General features: G+C 50.9%; 2 protein-coding genes across 7 annotated transcripts in view; one reads left to right on the top strand and one right to left on the bottom strand.

Moving 5' to 3' along the window:
• The first annotated feature begins 171 nt into the window (after window positions 1-171).
• On the top strand, window positions 172-6,621 carry TRMT2A (tRNA methyltransferase 2 homolog A). 2 transcript variants are annotated; one of them, XM_054712829.1, is made up of 13 exons: window positions 172-582; window positions 766-1,325; window positions 1,596-1,704; window positions 1,948-2,129; window positions 2,332-2,446; window positions 2,544-2,659; window positions 2,735-2,846; window positions 3,467-3,589; window positions 3,777-3,852; window positions 4,177-4,293; window positions 4,450-4,546; window positions 4,655-4,922; window positions 6,416-6,621. In XM_054712829.1, the coding sequence occupies exons 1-12, from the start codon at window positions 544-546 to the stop codon at window positions 4,884-4,886; spliced, it is 1,878 nt and encodes a 625-aa protein (XP_054568804.1). In that variant the 5' UTR covers window positions 172-543; the 3' UTR covers window positions 4,887-4,922; window positions 6,416-6,621. The 2 variants fall into 2 exon arrangements, with proteins under 2 accessions (XP_054568804.1, XP_054568805.1); XM_054712830.1 differs by lacking the exons at window positions 1,596-1,704; window positions 1,948-2,129.
• DGCR8 (DGCR8 microprocessor complex subunit) overlaps window positions 6,035-19,611 on the bottom strand; it is a 26,492-nt gene continuing 12,915 nt past the window's right edge. For 4 of the 5 annotated variants that reach the window (XM_028146992.2, XM_008142595.3, XM_054712826.1 and 1 more), the window contains 7 exons: window positions 18,771-18,869; window positions 16,805-16,887; window positions 11,891-11,991; window positions 11,462-11,568; window positions 10,169-10,296; window positions 8,767-8,880; window positions 6,035-7,802 (listed from right to left, as the gene is read on the bottom strand). In XM_028146992.2, coding sequence (XP_028002793.1) covers window positions 7,719-7,802; window positions 8,767-8,880; window positions 10,169-10,296; window positions 11,462-11,568; window positions 11,891-11,991; window positions 16,805-16,887; window positions 18,771-18,869 — 716 coding nt within the window. In that variant the 3' untranslated portion in view covers window positions 6,035-7,718. The remainder of the gene's footprint in view (window positions 7,803-8,766; window positions 8,881-10,168; window positions 10,297-11,461; window positions 11,569-11,890; window positions 11,992-16,804; window positions 16,888-18,770; window positions 18,870-19,611) is intronic. The other variant, XM_028146997.2, reaches the window with a different exon arrangement.

Raw genomic sequence — 19,611 nt, 5'->3', positions numbered from 1 at the left:
TTGTCCGGCCCGCCCCGTGCTTCCCGCCAAAACGCCCGCGGCGCATGCCCGGCCCTCCCGGCAGCCCAGAGAGCGTGCGCTCCCGACGGCCCTCGCGCGCACTTCCGCCCCTCGGCCGCGCGCGGTCTAGGGCTCTAGAAAGCGGGAGCCAGACGCTGGAGTCGGTGCTGGCGCGTGGCGATGACGTAGCCGGAAGCCAGGATGATGGAGGCGCACCGCCTAGTCTGCATGCGCTAGCCGACTGGACAGGGGCCGGCGAGGCGAGCCACTAGCGTGAACCCCTGGCCGGCGGGCGGTGCACCCCATTCCCGAGACCGGGACCTGAGCCCCGAGGGTTGGAGCCTCGCCCTCGGGTCGGAGCTGGGAGGCGGGCTCAGAGTGCCAAACCCACGCTCTGCGAGCTTCCCGTGCGCCAGGCCCAGGGTGAGGCGGTGGAGACGGCCCCTCAATCCAGGCAGCAGGACGGACCGTCCGGACGATGACTGACAAGCTCGACCACGAAGCAAAGTGAAGGGAGATCCCGGCTAGAGACGCGGGGCGGCGATGGCGGACTTCATGAAAGGAGATGGAGATGGGGGCGCGGTGGGAAACCACTGGGGATGGGGGTGTGAGATGGGAGAGAAGGGATTGGAGGGTGAGGATGATAGAAAGGGTGGGGCTGGGTGTAGGAAGCACTAAATGGAGGGCTAAATGTGAGGCGATGAAGCCTGGACGTTCAGGACCCAGAGTCCACCCCTCATCCAGCCCCTGCCTGTCTCCACACAGGGCCCTGGGCCAATGGATGGCTGCGGCCAGGACAGCAGCAATGCCCTGGGCATCTCTGCAGCGCCAGTCCCCCACGAGAAGGAGGAGGAAGAAGGAGGAGCTGGGACAGCTGCAAAGTCAGGCCCTCAGCCAGGGCTCTACAGCTACATCAGGGACGACTTGTTCACTTCAGAGATCTTCAAATTGGAGCTGCAGAACGTGCCACGCCACGCCAGTTTCAGTGATGTCCGACGCTTTCTGGGTCGCTTTGGCCTGCAGCCCCATAAGACCAAACTCTTCGGCCAACCTCCTTGCGCTTTTGTGACATTCCGCTGTGCCGCTGAGCGGGACAAGGCCTTGCGCGTACTGCACGGTGCCCTCTGGAAGGGCCGCCCTCTCAGCGTGCGCCTGGCCAGGCCCAAGGCTGATCCCATGGCCAGGAAGAGGCAGCGTGAGGATGAGGGTGAGCCTCCAGCCACATGTGTGGCTGATGTAGTGACCCCTCTTTGGACGGTGCCCTATGATGAGCAGCTTGACAGGAAGCGGCTGGAGTGTGAACAGGTGCTGCAGAAGCTTGCCAAGTGAGTGTGAACAGTCACCCCCTTGACACCGGAGCTCTGTTCAGCTCCATGCTTGGTCAGACCTACCTGTGCTCTGAACAGACCTCCTTGGCATCTGCACAGACTCTTGGGGAGCTAGCCAGTAAGGGGATAATGAGGGGATAATGTGTTACCAGTGGGGATAATGAGGTACAAAGTGAGGGTCCTAGGCACCTAGGTGTTTGGAGAGTAGTTGGAGATGGTTTGGGGGCAGCGGGCTGAGTCTAACCCTGGTCCCACCTCACTCTGCAGGGAAATTGGGAGCACCAACCGTGCCCTGCTGCCCTGGCTGCTCTCACAGAGGCACAAGCACAACAAAGCCTGCTGCCCACTGGAGGGGGTCAGACCGTCACCCCAGCAGGTCAAGCCCACAAACCTTTACCCCAGGCTCCTAAAGAAAACTGTCCTCACCCACCCCTCTTGCTTTGCGTTTACTACTCATGTTGGTCACTAGACTGCTAGCTGGATTGCCACACCCTCTGGGGAGCTGGGGCTTCTCACACATTACCCTCTCCCACTCACTGCGGTTCCCTCCATGAACAAGTGGTGGGCTGCCAGGTTAAGGTCCGCTGTGTCTCTCTGCCTCCCTCTGCTCACCTTGCAGACCGAGTATCGAAACAAGTGTGAGTTTCTGGTGGGCATCGGAGTGGATGGAGAGGACAACACTGTTGGCTGCCGGCTAGGAAAGTACAAGGGCGGGACATGTGCTGTGGCGGCTCCCTTTGACACTGTGCACATCCCTGAGGCCACCAAGCAGGTGGTGAAGGCCTTTCAAGAGTTTATCCGGTGAGGGCTTGCAGCAGGGAGAAGGTTCCAGAATGTTCTGTATTATAGCAGAGAGCCTGAGTCCTGCTGGGGAAAGGTGGGGGTGAGGGTCCTATGATTGTGGTGGCCTGGTGAGTGTGGCTAAAGGAGAGAGCAGGAAGGTTGCTTGCCCAGTTCTGGTCAGGAGATGTTGGGGACTCAGGGCTGCTTATCGCTCCTACAGGTCTACTCCGTACTCGGCATACGACCCAGAGACGTACTCAGGCCACTGGAAGCAGCTGACCGTGCGCACCAGCCGCCGTGGCCAAGCCATGGCCATTGCCTACTTCCATCCTCAGGTCTCGGGCTGGGTGGCCCTGCTGGGTGAAGGGGTCCCAGCCACAGTGGGTTGCATGCAACACAGCCTCACAGGGCCTTTTCTACTGTTTCCTCCAGAAACTGAGCCCCGAGGAGCTGGCAGGGCTGAAGGCCTCCTTAGCGCAGCACTTCACAGTGGGGCCAGGCAAGGCCAGCGGGGTGACCTGCCTCTACTTCGTGAAGGAGGGACAGCGGTGAGGAGCCTGGATGGGAGGGTGGGATGAATCCTTTCGAGAGCTAGCAACACTGACTGGCCTCACCACCCACAGAAAGACTCCCAGCCAAGAGGGCCTGCCCCTGGAGCACATTGCTGGGGACCAGTACATCCATGAAGATCTGCTGGGGTTGAGCTTCCAGATTTCCCCTCATGCCTTCTTCCAGGTAGCCGAGTGCCCTGGGGATCATAAAGACACACGGAGGGAGGCCCGATGTGATGCCAGGACATAATTGGGACAGTGGGCTAGAGTAGGTGACAAGTGTTCGCCTGCAGAAGTTTGGGGGAGAGCATTCAGGCAGGGGAGCCAAGAGCTGCGAGGTAGTAAATTTCACTAACTAGACCTTTGTGATAACCCTGCTGGAGCCACATGTAGGGAGTGAATCTGGGTGGTGCCAGGGCTCTGGTGAGAGTTCTGAAGTCTTCTGTGCCTGACGTTGATGGGGGAGGGTCCCACACACCCATCACTCAGAAGTTCCTAAGTTAGGGATGTGGGGGGTCAGCATCAAGTTGCTTTTAAAGTCAGGGCCCTGAGTGAGGTAGCCCAACATCTTGTAGATGGAGGAGCAGTTGGACCACTAGCTCTGGGGTGCTTCAACAATTAGAGGTGGGGAAGGGGTGGGATCAGGCCTAGAAAAAAGATGAGTGAGCCAGGGACTGGCCACAGGCCTTAGAGAGGGGGAGTTCCCTGGGGGATGCAGGCACTTGGTGGGGCGCTGCAGGGGGGAGGCAAACTTGGGCAGTGGGGCTGCTTTGACATCCTGGGTCGTGCTGGCCCACCCTCCAGGTGAACACCCCAGCTGCTGAGGTCCTCTACACAGTCATCCAGGACTGGGCCCAGCTGGACATGGAGAGCACAGTGCTGGACGTATGCTGTGGCACTGGCACCATCGGCCTGGCCCTGGCCCGGGTGAGCCTTCCCACCCACCCCAGCTGAGGATGCCCTCTCCTCACCCAACCCTCCTGCTATCACCACTTTGTGACCCCCCTAGCCTGTCCCAAATTCTCTTCTCCTCCCAATGCCTCCTGCTACTCTCCACCCCAAGCCCCTGGGGAGGTGCAGGGCACCCTCAGCCTGTACCCTCTCCTTGATTCAGAAGGTAAAGAGAGTTGTGGGGATTGAGCTGTCCCAGGAAGCTGTGGATGATGCCCGGGTGAATGCCAACAACAATGGTGAGAGCCAGTGTACCACACAGTGGGCAGTCCCCACCGCTACATACCTCAACACCACACCTAGAATCCATTACATGGCTTGGGGGGGGGGGGGGGGAAGGGGGGACACGTGACAGAAACTGCAGAAGGCACAACAGGACCCCTAGTGTGCACCCCCAATGCCTGCCTGGGGCTGCCTGATAGGGAAGGAGGGTGAGCAAGCTCCCTGGCCAGTGAGTTTTCCTAAGGCATCTGGTCAGGGCCTTCAGGACACACCAGGCAGCTCAGCGGGCCCAGTGTGGCGGAGCATCCTGGATCCCAACAGGCTTGCTGTACCATCTGCAGAGTTGAGCAACGTCGAGTTCCACTGCGGGAGGGCCGAGGACCTGGTGCCTGCCCTGGTGAGCAAACTGGCCTCCCAGCAGCTTGTTGCCATCCTGGACCCACCCCGCGCCGGCCTCCGTGAGTAAACCTCCATTTGGGGGTGGTACAGGGAATGGAGGACAGTGGCGTCTGGGTGGACCACCAGGCTGTGCAGCCTCAGGCCTGATGTCCACATCCATTGGGCTACCCCTTCTTTGAGGTGGGAACCTTCCCTTAAGGAGTCTACCTCCTCAGATTCCAAAGTGATCCTGGCCGTCCGCAGAGCTGAGAACCTCAAGCGGCTCCTGTACGTCTCCTGCAACCCCCGGGCGGCCATGGGCAACTTTGTAGAGTGAGTTAAGGTGGGGGCTTGGGGTGGAATGGGGCCAGCACCCAGCCCCATGCCTCCCACAGGAGCCCAGCCATGTGACTAACCTGGACTACTCCCTTCCCACCACAGCCTCTGCAGAGCCCCATCTAATCGGGTGAAAGGCACCCCCTTCCGGCCAGTCAAAGCTGTGGCTGTGGACCTGTTCCCGCAGACCCCGCATTGCGAGATGCTCATCTTATTCGAGAGGGTGGAGCACCCCAATGGCACAGAGACCCTGGAGCCCAAGGACCCACCAGCTCAGCACTCATCTGGGCCCCCAGATGACACCCAGCAGGAATCTGGGTCCTCCCCTCCTTCCTAGGCCCTGGAGCAGTGGAAACCAGCCTTTCCAGAACAGGTCTAATTGGCATCACAGGGGTAGAAACCAAGTGGCTCCTCAAATCCTTGCCTCACCCCAAAACACTGAGGTAGTGCTTCCAACAGGACACAAGACCCAGCTGTCCTGCCTAGGGCCTTCCCATTACTGTGGGTTACAGGCTCTTGCACCCTGCACACAGGTACACACACTCATTCTTTTTGGACCACAAGGGCCAGAATAAACAACTGCTAAACTACTGATGTTTCTGTGATGAGAACCCAGAGCTTCGGTATACAGGGGTTCTGCCCCCTCACTGCAGTGCAAAGGGACGGAGGTAAGAGGGCACCTTGGGGATAGGTCTAAGCCTGAGCCTCATTCTGCTAGCACCCTGCCAGCCCTGCGTACAGCCAATAGACCCAGCTGTGTTGGGGCAGTTCTCCCAGCCCCTCCGAACAGCAGGGCTTGGTGTTTTATGCTTAACTCCAAGGAAAAGCAGATTCAAATTTCAAAAGCCAAGTGTAGGGGGGGAAGGGGGCATGAAGAGCACAGGGCAAGGGGCTGGCCTTGCCTGTCTACCGCGCCCGCCCCCCCCCAACTTCCCTGCACCAAAGGGAGGACCCTCAATTTTGTTCCACCCCCAAGTGAGCCCTGAAGAAGCTGGGCTGGGATGCTGCTCAGCTACTATGGGGAGCAGCTGTGTCCAGGCAAATGCCCTAGGCTCGCTGGGGATTGCTCCAGAGAGGTTCTGGCAAACTGAGGGTCCACAAGACCTCTCCCACAGCTGGAAAAAAACACCAGTCAGAACCTTTGGACAGTTTTGTTTTATGTGTCCAAACAATCCAGGCTCACTGTTACAGCCACGGCCCAGCCACCATCTAGGAAGTATATGATGCACAGAGGTGGCATCATCAAAGGCTCTCCCTGCCCTCTACCCCCACAGCACAGCTGTGCACACAACACGCACACCACACATGGGAAGAGAAAGGATGTGGTGGGGCCACAGAGGCTCACCCACTTCTAGGAACACGTGCACAAAGCTTTGGTTCATAATGGCGCATCTGGCTGTTTTAAGGGCAAACCGTCACAGTCAATTATTCATTGCTGCAGACAGGAAGCAAGACAGAAGCAAGAGTATAATTACAGCAACAATCTTGATTGAGGATTCTGTTTTATAAAGGTCAACACAGAAGCTAACCTTGGTCACATGGGTGCTGAGGGAGGGATACACTGGGTGGCCCACAAGGCCAACATTGTCTTCCCGGAAGCAGATACCACCAATTGTCTTCCTGGAAACAAAACACCATCCACAGGGGATGTGGTGGACAGGCACACCCAAAGAACGTAACAATGCAACCCAGTGCTGGGCTCCTGTATCTGGCAGTGCACCATGAGTGTGTGGCAACCTGTAGAGGTGCTGGGAACAAGAAACCAATGGCTAACCACCACTACCTTACATGTGGGGACAAGCAAGGGCCCCTCACACCCCCTGGGACTCAGGACAGGGTCACATCTAACCCTGCACCTGTCCACAGGGGCCACCTGGAGAGCACAGGCTGCTGGTCAGAGTGAGCTGGTTACCAGACCTGGCTGCACAGGGCGGCTGCCTTGGAAATCCAGTGAAGCTACCATCCATGTGCTTGCACCAAATCTGGAGAGGAGTGCCAGTTTGTGATCAAGAATGGATTGCACTAAGGGTCCTTGTTCCCTCTTCTTAAATAAACCCACGTGCTAAAATTCATTAATTGTTTATATCTGCTACATGATTCCAAATCTATCTTCTACACACTGTAAAAGTTTCTTTCCAAATGCTAAAATATCATAAAAGCTTTAAAAACTGAAGGGTGGACAGAGGGATTTGACTGTGCAAAAATCTTTAGTAAAAAGTTGCCAAAGGCCAGTGAAGGCAACCATCCTAGGTATCTAAGGTGTGTTTTTAGGGCATTAAGACTTATTCAGAAGGCCCTGACCGGGTGGATAGCTCAGTTTGTCAGAGCATCATCCTGATATGATATGCCAAGTTTGTGGGTTTGATCCCTGGTCAGGGCACATACATGAATCAACCAATGAATGCATAAATAAGTAGAACAACAAATTGATTGTTTTTCTCTCTCAAATCAATAAAAAATATTTAATTTTTTAAAAGACTTGGAAAAATGGATCACAACCCAGCTCAGAGCTTGGGGAACAAGCCAGGCAGAAACACACTGGCTGAAAAATAATCACCTTGATGATTTACCTGCTATCTCTGAAAAATAGTTCTGATACTAAAATTGTGTTTATTTTAAACCGAAAAGGTCTGAAATACTCTTTCCTGTTATATCATTTTCAGAAAAAAAGGGAAAACACAGGAGGCAGGAAAGGGGATGGTGTGCCAGCATGCGCCTTCTGACCAGGTCCCTGCAGTGGCCTGCAGAAGCCCTAGGCACAGGGCGCCATAGCACTCGGCCATCACTTCTCATTTCATCTGTCATCCAACTATCATTTCTTGTCAGTGCATGTTACATACTAAAATTCATGAAAATATTCGTAAAACCAGTCTGCAGCAAACCTGTAAAAGCATAGGTCATCTCCAAGCTCAGCTTCCACCTGCACAGGCAGGATGAGCTGATGCTTGAACACGTCCACTCAGACCTGTGGGTGGCCCACAAGGAAACGGTATAGTAGAATGTGGCCCTGGCTGTCCCCATACACTGGAGCCCCACCCCTCTGGCCCCAGCCTCAGACATGTGGCTGCAGGGGAGGAACTTAGATTGGAGATGAGAGGCTGCAGAGTGAGCAGTGCATGGTCTTCCTGGCAACAGAGCTGGCAGCCCCCATGCCTGGTCCACCACCTCCTCACACGTCCACAGTGCATAGAGGCTCGCCACCAGGCTGAGCAGATGCCACAATAGACATCTTGGGCTTCTTTCGCGTCTCCTCCTAGAAAAACAATGAAGGTCAGAGATGCCAGTGAGGTGGGAACATGTTGCAGCCCAGCTTTAGGCAAGAGGTTCCAGAGGGAGATGGGTGGGTGGGGAGTGAGCCCAACAGACTGGTGCCAGGCAGCCTCTGGAGCAGGAGGGCACCCGTGCTTTGCGATTTCAGGCTGGAAAGAATAAAGACCTGAGGAGTGGGCCGGTCAGGGGCCTGGATGGGAGGATAACCCTGGACACCATCAGAGTACATGATTCCCTGGGTATCAGGACAGTAAAAAATGAAGAACCAAGGAGGTTACAGCCACCAGGGATACGCCCCTAGTGGGTCTCTCGCCTCACCCCTACCTGAGGGCAGCAGTGAGGCATCCCCTGGACCCAAAAGGTCCACAAAGACAACAGACACCTCCTTCAAGGTTTATACAGGCCCAGGCTGATACCACAGCTGAAAAGATCTGAGCCCAGAGGCCCCCTGAATGGGTGGCTTTAGAAACTGCATGGGGACTGAGCCCTACCTGCGTTCTGTGAAACATACTCCTTCCTCAGAACTGCTAAGGACTCCAAGAGGAAGAGGTCCAGGATGGCAGCCTGTCACCCACAAGGACCCTGAGTGTGTGTGGGGAGGGGGCAGAGGGCTGGCCAGTGCACTCTCCCTGCCCTCAAACAGCCAGCACTGGAAGTCAGTGTACGAGAGGCTGGGCCCTTCACAACCACTATCAAGCCAGGGCTGCCAGCTCTCTAACTTAATTATATAAAATAGGGATTTAGCATAAGTATCAAGAATGCTGAAGCTCAAGGAAAAGCAAATCTAATCTGGATGGCTTTTCAGGTGCCTGGGCACTGCCAGTGATTGGTTCCTATGGGACAGCTTCCACCCCCCCTCCCCCCCGCAGTTGCCATAGTGTGACACATCTTGGTACCCTCCCCTGCCTTGGGGGCAAGGGGATGGAGGAGCCATGGCCTGTGCTCACCCTCTCCTCGGCGAGCCTCTTCATCTCCTCTTGCAGCTTGCTCAGGATGTGCAGGTTCGGCTTGTTCTTCTTGGCATACTGCTGCAGCTCGATCACACTCTTGTCTGAGGTCTCCTGGGGAGCACAGTGCCTCCATCTCAGGTCTGCCCTGGATCCCACACCAGCTGCCCCACCCTCAACCTGTGCAGAGAACATTGTGCTGCCCCCCACTGCCCCATCCTCAGTGGACAGAGAGCCACAACCTGCTCTGGGAAAAAAGCACCTTGGTACACAGCTGTTTCTACCCCTGTCCAGACCCAAGGAAGCTAGACACTGCCTTAGATACAGCAATCAGCCAGACTTGCTGTGCCCAGAACACTCTGACTGAAGTGGTACCTAGGCTGGGAGGCCATCAGCCCCAGCCACTGAGCTCTCTGCATGCCCTAGACTTTCAGTGCAAGATCCAACTGTCCTAAGCCCCTCCATCTCTCAGGACAACTACTGTATCTGGGGTGCCAGACCCCACCTGTCTTCCAAAAGCCGCATGCTGGGCTGTTCCCAGGCTTGACCCCTCGCCCTCCAGCTTAGGAAAGGTTCCCACCCATGGGCCAAAGTGGGCTTTCCAAACTCCTTCAACCTTAGCCCGAGAGGATACACAGAAGGCGGGCATATATAAAAGGCAAGGTAAGTTTCATGTGCACTGCATCCAAGTTTTCTCAAAAACACATATCCTGGGGATCCTCTAAGCAAGTTGGGGACCCTTCACCTCCCTCACCCCGCCTATCATGCCCAGAGCAAGAGCATCTTCAGGGATGGTCTGAGGGTCTACCTTATGATCTTTGGAGTCACGACCTGTAGTTCCCAACTCTACACTGACCATCCCTCTACTTACTGGGGTGCTGATAACCCAGAGCGTTTCTATAAACATCAGGGGGGGAATTAAAAATGTAAACACTCACCTCCTAGTACTTCCCTCCACCCAACAAAGCATCTGTCATCCAATTATCTGCGATCTACCTAAAGGTATTGGTTTAAATCTCAAGATCTTGGCAAAAGTAGCAGAAACAAATGACACACAGGCTGTTGAATTAAAGCTCAGTAACTGTGTTCATAGCCAAGAGAGCTGCCCTTGCATGCTCACTCTCCCTCAGCCACTGTGTGGCCTCAAATTAGCATAAGGCCTCCCATCACTAGACTAAGGTCTCAGGGCTGGCAGCACTCACCATCTGCACTTCTGCTGCTCTAGTCTCCTCCCCACACTGCCAGAGCCAGGCCCAGTCCCCTTGGGCAGGATGACCCACCCCAACAAAGTCACAGAAAAAGCCCAGCAGAGAACCCAAGAAAGGTAGCCATGAACAAGTGCAGAGCTGTGACAGTGGGACCCCAAGCATGTACTCCAAGGTTGGGAGAAAAGTCCCGTTACCTGTTTGACCATCTTGCTGCTTTCACGGCCATACATGCGTAGTAAAGACCCCCAGTTCTTGACATGTGGGTGCAGGAGCTGAAGGATTTTCTGAGAGGCTAACTGCTTCCCAACTCTCTTATTTTTACCTGTGAAGAGGGGAAGGATACGCAGAGAGGGAGTCACAAACATCCAGCTATCCGTAACAGTCACCTTGCCTAAAAAGGAGCTCATCTGCCCCCGCCCCCCGCCCCCGCGAGCTGAGAGCACGTTCTACAGGAAGTCGATGAGAAGTGCTCCACCAACCAAGCTGAGCACAAGCACCTCACAAATTCCAGACCAGGACCCTCCCCATCTCACTTCACAGAACAGCCCATCAGAGGCTCTAGGTCAGGACACGATCAAGCACACAGTTCAAGAGTCCTTCCTCCCACCACAACCCCATATTTCCAGACACACTATCAAGCAGCAATGAGGTGTCATGAAGCATGTGGCCTCAGGTTCCTTGGAGGAGGCAGAGGAGGAGGGTTTTCCCCGAAGGCCCAGGCCAGCCACACTTTCAGACAGGGCTTCCCAGCTTGGAGGAGAGAATCCTGGCACCAGGATCCCTCTTCTATTTCAAGCTCCACCCACCTGCTTAGGAGCACTTCTCAGTGGGACCGGTGTCTGCTGGAGTACAAGGCACACCAGGTCTCAACGTGGTTCTGAATTTTCCCAGGGTCAACTTGTGCACTACCTTCTAATTTATACAGCATTGGTTTTGTGTATATAGTAGTAACACAAATTTTTCTTTTAAAATAAAGTTATATTTTAAAAGGCAGTCATTCCAAAACTCACATTAGGTAAAGAGCACAGGTAGTGCACACAGACCAGAAGGCAGAGGGGCAGCACACACCCAGCACAGGAATGCAGAACATAGCAGGGTGGAGACTCTGCTGCTGTTTGAGCAGCATCGACCACAGGGACCAAGAACTGTAGGGGGCAGAGATGGCAAGAGGGGAACACATGGCCTAACCAGAATGACCAGTCCTAGCCCAGGAGAGAGGACAGAGACAGCACAGACAGGACTACCAAAGTCGAGCCTCGGGCTGACTGTGTTCGAGATGTTGACGTGAGATGCTGGTGGACAAAACTGGAGGCAGCCAGTTTCCACAGCTGGAGCTCGGGAGCAACAGTAGGGCAGTGACTGGGGACCAAGGCAAAGGAGCTCAAACTCCCAGAGAGACCACAGGTCGGGGTGGCAGCAAGGCAACATCCCCCAGTGGTCATGTGCCAGCATGGTGGGTGGCAAGGAGGAGAAGAGGGGGTCCTTACACCAGCCGCGCACTGTGTGCTTGCCGCACGCCATGACATATTCACTCTTCTGGTTTTTACCAGGAACCACTTCAAACTTGATGGATGTGTCACCCATTCCATGGTTTCTAAGGAAAAAACAAAGACAACAGGTGACATCAGCTGAGGAGGAGGAAACAGTTGCTTCCAGAAAGTTAAGGGCTCTCTCAAGACAATGCCAACCCTTTTCCCAAAACTGCTTCTCAGCTGGAGAGTGAGGTTCTCCAAGTACACCCAACCTGATCCCATGGGCTCTCTGATGGACCGCCAGGCAGAAGCTTCTGTGCACGCAGGGAACAGGCTCTCGGGCTTTAGCAATGCTTTCTGAGTCAGGATCAACAGCCAGTAAGGATGTTGGGCACCCAAACAGAAGCCCCCGACCAGACTTAGGACGGGAAACTCCCACCCTACCTTTTAAGGCACTCGTGGAGGATCTGATAGGGAGACAACAGTCCGGCCTTGCTGGTCAACTCGTAGACCCGCGAGTCCTCGATACTGATGTGGTTAAAATACTACAAAACAAAGCAGCCACTCCTAAGTACTGGCCTGGCAGAGCTGCTCCCCATGCTGTCTGCTTCCCCCAGAGGCTTACTGTCCTCCTTATTACCTCACAGAGCACCTCGCACCCCCCACTTCACTGCCCAGCCGGCCCTCTTGAGACAAGGACGAGTAGCTGCCCTACACCAGGCTGGAGAGAGGGCATGGGTGGGGTGAAAGACCCTGGTGCAGTGAGAACCTGGCTACATAGCTAGCCAGCCCACATAGCCTTTTCTGAACCTGAATCTTCAGACTTCACATAATTAGTCTGAAATCTAAAGATAAATAACCTTTGGAGAAAAACTTGAACATCATCATAAGTGAGATTATAGAAAAGAGAAGGTAAGCAAAGCAAAAGCTACACTCTAATTCTCCCCGAAGGCTACCAAGTGCCAGGTCGGGCTCTAGTCATAAGCACAAATGTCGTCCTGGATTGTAAAGTGATCACTGCGACCAAAGAATAGAAAGGTTAAAGAAGGGTTAACAAGAAACCACTTAACCAATCAAGGAAAAAAGGAAAGTTCTGCACAACAGAGACAGGAGCCGCCCCGTGAATGGATGCCACTCAGGAGCAAGGCTCACTGCCCCAGTGGGGGCTGTGTCAGTCTCCTGGGGCTGCCATAACCAAGTACCACAAACTGGGTGGCTTAAAACAACAGAAATTAACTTTCTCTCACTTCTGGAGGCCGGAAGTCAAGGTGTCAGCAGGCCCTGCTCCTTCTGAAGCCTCCCAAGGCAGAGCCAGCCTTGACTTTCCCAGCTTCTGGTGGCTTGTGGAAGCAGAACTCCCATCTCCACGTGGCGTTCTCTCCATCTCCCTCCCCTCTGCTCTGAGCAAGGAGGTGGGGTTCCTCTACCTCCACTTCCTTCAGTGAGGACACAGGCTCACTGTGACTGAGTAGAGGAAAGGAAGGCACTGTTTCTGAAGAGTATTGTTGATTCTGTGAACAGGAAATCCTCTTGCTATCATCTGGCTGCTTGTTTTCTCACAGGTCCCCACAAGACGCCTCCATCTCAAGTGCCCATATCATTGTGGATCAGTTTCCAGGAAAAGTTACTCACCAAGATGTAAGGCTCTGGGGCCATCCTTAATGGCTGGTCAGGCAGCCAACACATCAGCAATGTCTGGTTTTCTCATTCAGCCTGTGAGGACTAACTTTCTAACCAGTAGTCAGCACCTGGGCTATGGACCTGTAATGAGGCTGAGCAGGCGGAGAACTTACAAACCCTACAGCTCCAGGTTCCTCCTGACAGAGCTAAAGCCAACACACACACACACACACACACACACACACACACACACACACGCAAGCCCACGCTAAGAAGCCCCAAAATACCCAACAGCCTCTGCCAAAGGTCAACACCCCAATTACCAAGTAGCCATGGCCACATGTTACTGATGGTTAACCTGCCAGGGGAGTGTAGGTACTCCAACTCAAGAAAGCAAAGGCAAAGGGCAGAAGTGACCCAATGAGAAGAGCAAGAGCCCAGGTACTGGCCCAACGGACAGTGAAGAACCATGAGAACCCAAGAACACCACAGATAACCCAAGACCCATAAGTTTAAAAATTTAGATAAAACAGACCAATCCCTGAAAAATGCAAACTACCTGCATTGCCCTATTCCAGCGATTTTCAACCTTTTTCATCTCATGGAATACATAAGCTAATGACTAAAATTCTGTGGCACTCCAAAAATATATTTTTTGCCAAATTTTAAAAAAAAAGTATGATTTTAATTCATTCACACTGGAGGGTGATTGTTGTATTGTTGTATGGCTGTTGTCATTTTTTTATTTGACAATCTATGGGAAAAGAAGTCAGTGCCCCTGACTAAATAATCAGGTACTGCATGTTTTAAAAATTCTTGCAGCATACTGTTTGAAAATTGCTGCCCTAAAAAAAACAACTGCTGCCCTAATTCTATTTCAGAAATTGAATTTGTAGCTAAAAACTTTTCCTCGAAGAAAACTCCAGGTGCAGATGGCTTCATTAGTGATGACTACCAAACATTTAAGAGGAAAAAATGACACTGATTCTATAGAGATTCTTTCAAAAAATCTGAGGAGGGAACAATTGCCAACTCACTTTATGATGCTGAGCAGTAGTACCCTGATATTAACACCAGATCATGAACGTACCAGAAATTAAACTGAAATCCCTCACAAACCAGGTGTAAAAATCCTAAACGGTATTAGCAAATTGAAATCATTAACATAAAAAAAATGTATATCACACCCAAGTAGGACTTATCATAGGAATGCATTTTTAAATTTTAAATCTCACCCAAGGACACGCTTTTTCCTTTGATTCTAGAGAGAGAAGAGAAAAACAACAATCGACTGCCTCCCTCATGCATCCCAACCTGGATATGTGACCTGACGGGGAATCAAACCTGCGGCCCCTTGGTGCATGAAACAATGCTCCAACCAACTGAGCCACACAAGCCTGGGCCCAGGAATGCATTTTTTAAAAAATCAATCAGTTAACATAGTCCACTATATTAACAAAGAAAAACCTTATGATAATGTTAACAAATACAGAAAGGAGATTTGACAAAATCCAACACCCTTTCATGATAAAAACACTCAACAAAGAAGAAATAGAAGAGACCTTCCTTGATCTGATGAAATGACCTGACAGCTAACATCATACTCATTGGCAAGAGGTTCCCCTAAGATCAGGTACAAGACAAGGGTGTCCACACTCCCTACTGCTATCAGCACTGTACTCAAAATTATAGCCAAAATAATAAGGCAAGAAAAAGAAATATCAATGAGTTACATAACCTACATCAAATTTAAAAATTTCCAGAAAGATACAATGTCCCAAAACTAGCTCAAGAAAGAATAAAAAAACCTGAATAGATGTATAACAAGTAAAAAGATTGAACTAGTAATTAAATAACTTCAAAGAAAAGTCTAGGCCCCAGTGGTTTCACAGGTAAATTCTCTCAAATGTTTAAAAAGTTAATACCAATCCTTTACAAACTATTCCACACAATGGAAGAGGAACACTTTCTAATTCATTCTTTGAGGCCAGTATTACCCCATACCAATACTAGACAAAAACATACAGGAAAACTACAGATCAGTATCCCTTCTAAATAAATATAGCTACAAAAAGTCCTCAATAAAATACTAGCAAGCCAAATCCAGCGATACATAAAAATATGGTAATTATACATTGCCCTGGCTGGTGTTGCTCACTGGTTAGAGTGTTGACCAGTGCAACAAAGGGTCATGGGTTCAATTTCCCGTCAAGGACACGTACCTGGTTGCAGGTTCGTTCCTGCCCCTAGTTGGAGCATATTAGGGAAGCAACCTGTCAATGTGTCTCTCCCACATCGATGTTTCTCTCCCTCCACCTCCCCTGTCCCCACTTCCCTTCTAATCTCTCTAAAAAAATCAATGGAAAAAATATCCTCAGATGAGGATTAACAACAAAAAAAGATACATCATGACCAGTGGGATTTATCCCAGGAATGCAAAGTTGGTTTAACATTCAAAAATCAGCCCAGCCGAAACCGGTTTGGCTCAGTGGATAGAGCATCAGCCTTCAGACTGAAAGGTCCCAGGTTCGATTCTGGTCAAAGGCATGTACCTTGGTTGCGGGCACATCTCCAGTGGGGGATGTGCAGGAGACAGCTGATCGATGTTTCTCTCTCATTGATGTTTCTAGCTCTCTATCCCTCTCCCTTCCTCTCTGTAAAAAATCAATAAAATATATTTTTTAAAAAACAGCCCAGCCGGAGTGGCTCAGTTGGATGAGCACTGTCCTGTGCAACAAAAGGTTGCCGGTTCAGTTCCCAATTAGGGCACATACCTGGTTGCAGGTTTAATCCCCTGTTGGGGCATGTCTGGATGTTTAAAAATAAATAAAATATAACAGCTTAAAAAAAAACACATTCAAATATCAATGTAATACATCACCATATTATTAAAGTAAAAGACAAAACACACACAATCATCTCAATAGATACAGAAAAACTATCTGAGAAAATCCAACTTCTATTCCTGGCAAAAACTCTTAGCAAGCCAGGAGTAGAAGTAAACATTCTCAATCTAATAAGATCCACAAGTAACACAGCATGTTAAGTGAAAGAAGCCAGTCACAACGGACCGCATATGTGATTTCATTCCTATGAAAATGTACAGAATTGGCAAATCCAGAGATAGCAACTGGCAAATCCAGAGACAGCAAGTATATTAGTGGCTTTTAATTAGTGTTGAGGGCTAGGGAATGGGGAGAATTGGGAATCATTGCTAAAAAATTTTAAGGTTAGGTTGTTGTGATGATTATATAAAAAAAGCACTGAACTGTAGTTTAAAAGGATAAAATTCATGGCATATAAATTATATATCAATAAAGTTGTTAGCTTCAAACTCTTCAGAGTTTGAAAAGCCCTTGTTACAAATCACATTAACAGATTTACCAAAAAAAAGTTCACAAGTAGTTTTACATGGTTCTTAATATAAGACTAATTTAACTTTTGTAGACCCTGCCTCAAAGGTTCATTCCCACCACAGATCTACTATAAGGAGAGAGCTGATTTACTTCCAAATACATTTATTGCTCACAAGCAACTTCCTGCTACCAATTACAAGACACAGGGGACAAAAATGACATTTCTTTCCTGTGCTTGCACAAAGATAAGCAAGTTTCCCCTTTTATAAAATATAAACAAACAGTATCACCTTGAATGATTAAATCATTGAGCACACCCTGCACTGACAGGGCAGGCTGAGTTGAGAACTGCAGTTCCAAACAGGGCAGTCATGACACTCACCTCAAGCTCTTCACTGTCTTTGGGCTTCTCCTCAGAAGTCTGTTTAACAAAATCAGGGATGAGGATTTCCAGCGTAGCTCGAGCTGTGAAAAGAAAAATCTTGAGGATGAGGGTTTAGGCCCAGCCTGCTTTCCAACTGCAGAGCAAGCTTCACACTGGCTCCTCTGCAGGACCAGGGACCCCACGACTCAGGGGAGCAAGGGCCCTAGGGAGCAGCAGTACTTTTAGAGACAGAGACAGCAGAGGGTGGAAAAGAGCACATCCTAAGAAAAGCAGGCGGTGACAGAGGCAATTTGGCCCTGAGGCACTTGTAGCAGGTTAGGGAGAGATGTGCATGTCAAAGGATTCGTGTGACATGGAGGCAAATGGCTCAGCAAAACCTGGACCAAGTAGGGAGAACTGCAAACTGAGTAAGCTACATGTGTGTGGCAGGGAGAAGCAGCCAGACCAGATGGATTTTCTGGAAAAACCGTCTGCAGGACAGAGCACAGGGATGACTCCATGTTGAGCATAGGTGCCAAGTGAGCAAGGCTGCCACTCACCAATGGCATGGGAATGTGGGGCACTGAGGGAGGGGGGAGGGATGTGTGACAGTCTGGTCCTGTAGGGTTATAGTACTAGCAAGATATCCAAGTGCAGCTGTCTAAAGAGAAGCTAGAGTCTGGGCAGAAAAAGTGGGTCCCTGCTCATGGGGAGGAGTGCAGCAGGGTCCTGCCACCATAATGTCTCCACCCCCCATGCTGGACCCTGCTCTATGTTAACTGCTCCATGACTTCGGTAACACCCAGCCTGTTGAGCTGAAAAAGTCTTTTGGGCCCAGCCGGTATGGCTTAGTGGTTGAGCATCAACCCAAGGGCTCGTACAGGAGGCAACCAATCCATGTGTTTCTCTCACATGGATAGTTCTCTCTGTCTTTCCATCTTTCTTCCGTTCTCTCTAAAATCAATGGGAAAATATCCTTGGTTGAGGATTTAAAAAAAGAAAAAGTCTTTTGACAGAATTTCTCAAAAATGGACAACAGGCCTTCCTAGAGAACGGGGCGCACTGTATGAGCCCAGCACAGCCTCACAGAGGAAGGACAGACAGTAATGTATTATTCCAATTGTATTCAGCATACACCATCGAAAGAAAGCAACACCAAGGGAAACGCTAAGTCTCATGAGCCAAAACACTTAAACTGACCCAAGACCTAGTGAGACTTGAACAAAACTGACATACGTCACATTCTGTGAAGGGCAGAGCTGCTCTAGAAGACAATGGGAATGGTAGAAACCTCAAGAATCGGCCATTGGGTACCAGAGTCTGGGGTGCACCAACACCTACCCTGCAATGTGGGCCACTCCTAAGAGGCCAAATAGCCCTGAGCTGGGGCAAATGGCTTCTGGAAAAGAATGCCAACAACTACTAGTGCTGAGCACAAAAGTGAACAGCACATACACGGTCAAAAAGAGCAATGGGTTTTAACCAGAAAAAAAGCTTTCCCCTGGATCTACTGTGTTCAGTGAGTGGCAGACCCAAATGTGCAGTTTGAAGGACTCAGGAAATCGTCCTCACAAATGTCAAAACCACTCAAAGAGAATGCCAATAGCATGCTGACTCACCTGTTTCTCATTTCCTAGCATGCCCACATTTTGCTCCATTTAAATACAAACCCACCCTACAGCATGTGCCTAGTGCAGCCCAGTCAGCTCTGTGAGTAGGGAGGAAAAGGGTGGGAGATTTCAGCCTGGCTGCCAACGAGTTAAGAAGGGACTTTCTACTTTTATTTCTCAGGTTTTACTTTCTATGTCTGAATCTTTCCCAATGAGCGCATATTTTTTAAAAATCAAAATAGATAATTACAGAAATAAAATGGATTTTCCCCAACCACACCACTCCCACCCCTGTTGCTCAGCCCTCCCCAACCAAGAGGAGGAGCAAACACAGTGGGTAGCATGGGGCTCTGACATCTAAGCAGGCACATTACCAGCTTTATTCTTCGCAAGTTTTTTGCTGCTTGCAGTTCCAGATCCATAGGTCACACCATCAATGGTCACCGAGGCGCCAAAAGGCTCACTTGGATTCTCTTAAAATTAAAATTACTGTTTTAAAACACACTTGCCAAGACATTAAAAGCCAGCGTGCACACGCACACAAACACACACACACACACACACACACACAATGTGCTCACACCAGCAGACAAGATGGGGCCAAGACTGCTGCTGGAAGACAGAGACCTGAGGACTCCCTGAGGCATGAGATGGGGCTGAGATGGTCAGCAGGCAGAGAACACACCAGGAAAATTTCAAGGAAGGGGAACCACGGGATAGTGAGCTGGAGGTCAGAGGCAGAACCACGAGGAACAGGGACCAATGTCTGTGAAAGACTGAGTACTGTGAGGGGCAGGGATGCACAGATGTAGTGAGCCACAGAAACATGAAAAGCAATGAGTAATTCCTAGGTTCTGGCTTCCAAGGGGAAGAAAAATTGGTTTTCAAGGACGTGACAAGGATGGACAGGAGACAGCTAATAGGAAGGGCAGGCCTGAAGCTCCTTCATCCACCTCGGGGAGCCTGGAGACAGTGGGAGGCCTTCCTCAACAAGCAAGGAACAAAGGAAGAAGAGGGAGGGTGGAGTGTGAACAATAAAAGGGGAAGCAGAGACAGTAACCCTTAGTCTGGACACATTCCCATAAAAATGAACTGCCTATCTGCAATACCCTTCTCCTTGTCCTTCCCTTTCATTTCTATCCCAACTAACAGCCAGTTCCCATCTCCCCAGCCATGACCAAAGTGAGGTGTGTGACTTCAGTACTGAGACGAGGA

The sequence above is a fragment of the Eptesicus fuscus genome, chromosome 23 (assembly GCF_027574615.1).
Source record: "Eptesicus fuscus isolate TK198812 chromosome 23, DD_ASM_mEF_20220401, whole genome shotgun sequence".
Taxonomy (NCBI): Eukaryota; Metazoa; Chordata; class Mammalia; order Chiroptera; family Vespertilionidae; genus Eptesicus; species Eptesicus fuscus.
This window is presented reverse-complemented; position numbering and strand designations above follow the sequence as displayed.

Bases quoted from the DNA above. Each gene is read 5' to 3' on its own strand.
- TRMT2A (XM_054712829.1), top strand. From the start codon at position 544: ATGGCGGACTTCATGAAAGGAGATGGAGATGGGGGCGCG. The intron at 1,705-1,947 runs GTCAAGCCCACA...CTCACCTTGCAG, and splicing joins TCAGACCGTCACCCCAGCAG to ACCGAGTATCGAAACAAGTG. The intron at 3,590-3,776 runs GTGAGCCTTCCC...TCCTTGATTCAG, and splicing joins TCGGCCTGGCCCTGGCCCGG to AAGGTAAAGAGAGTTGTGGG.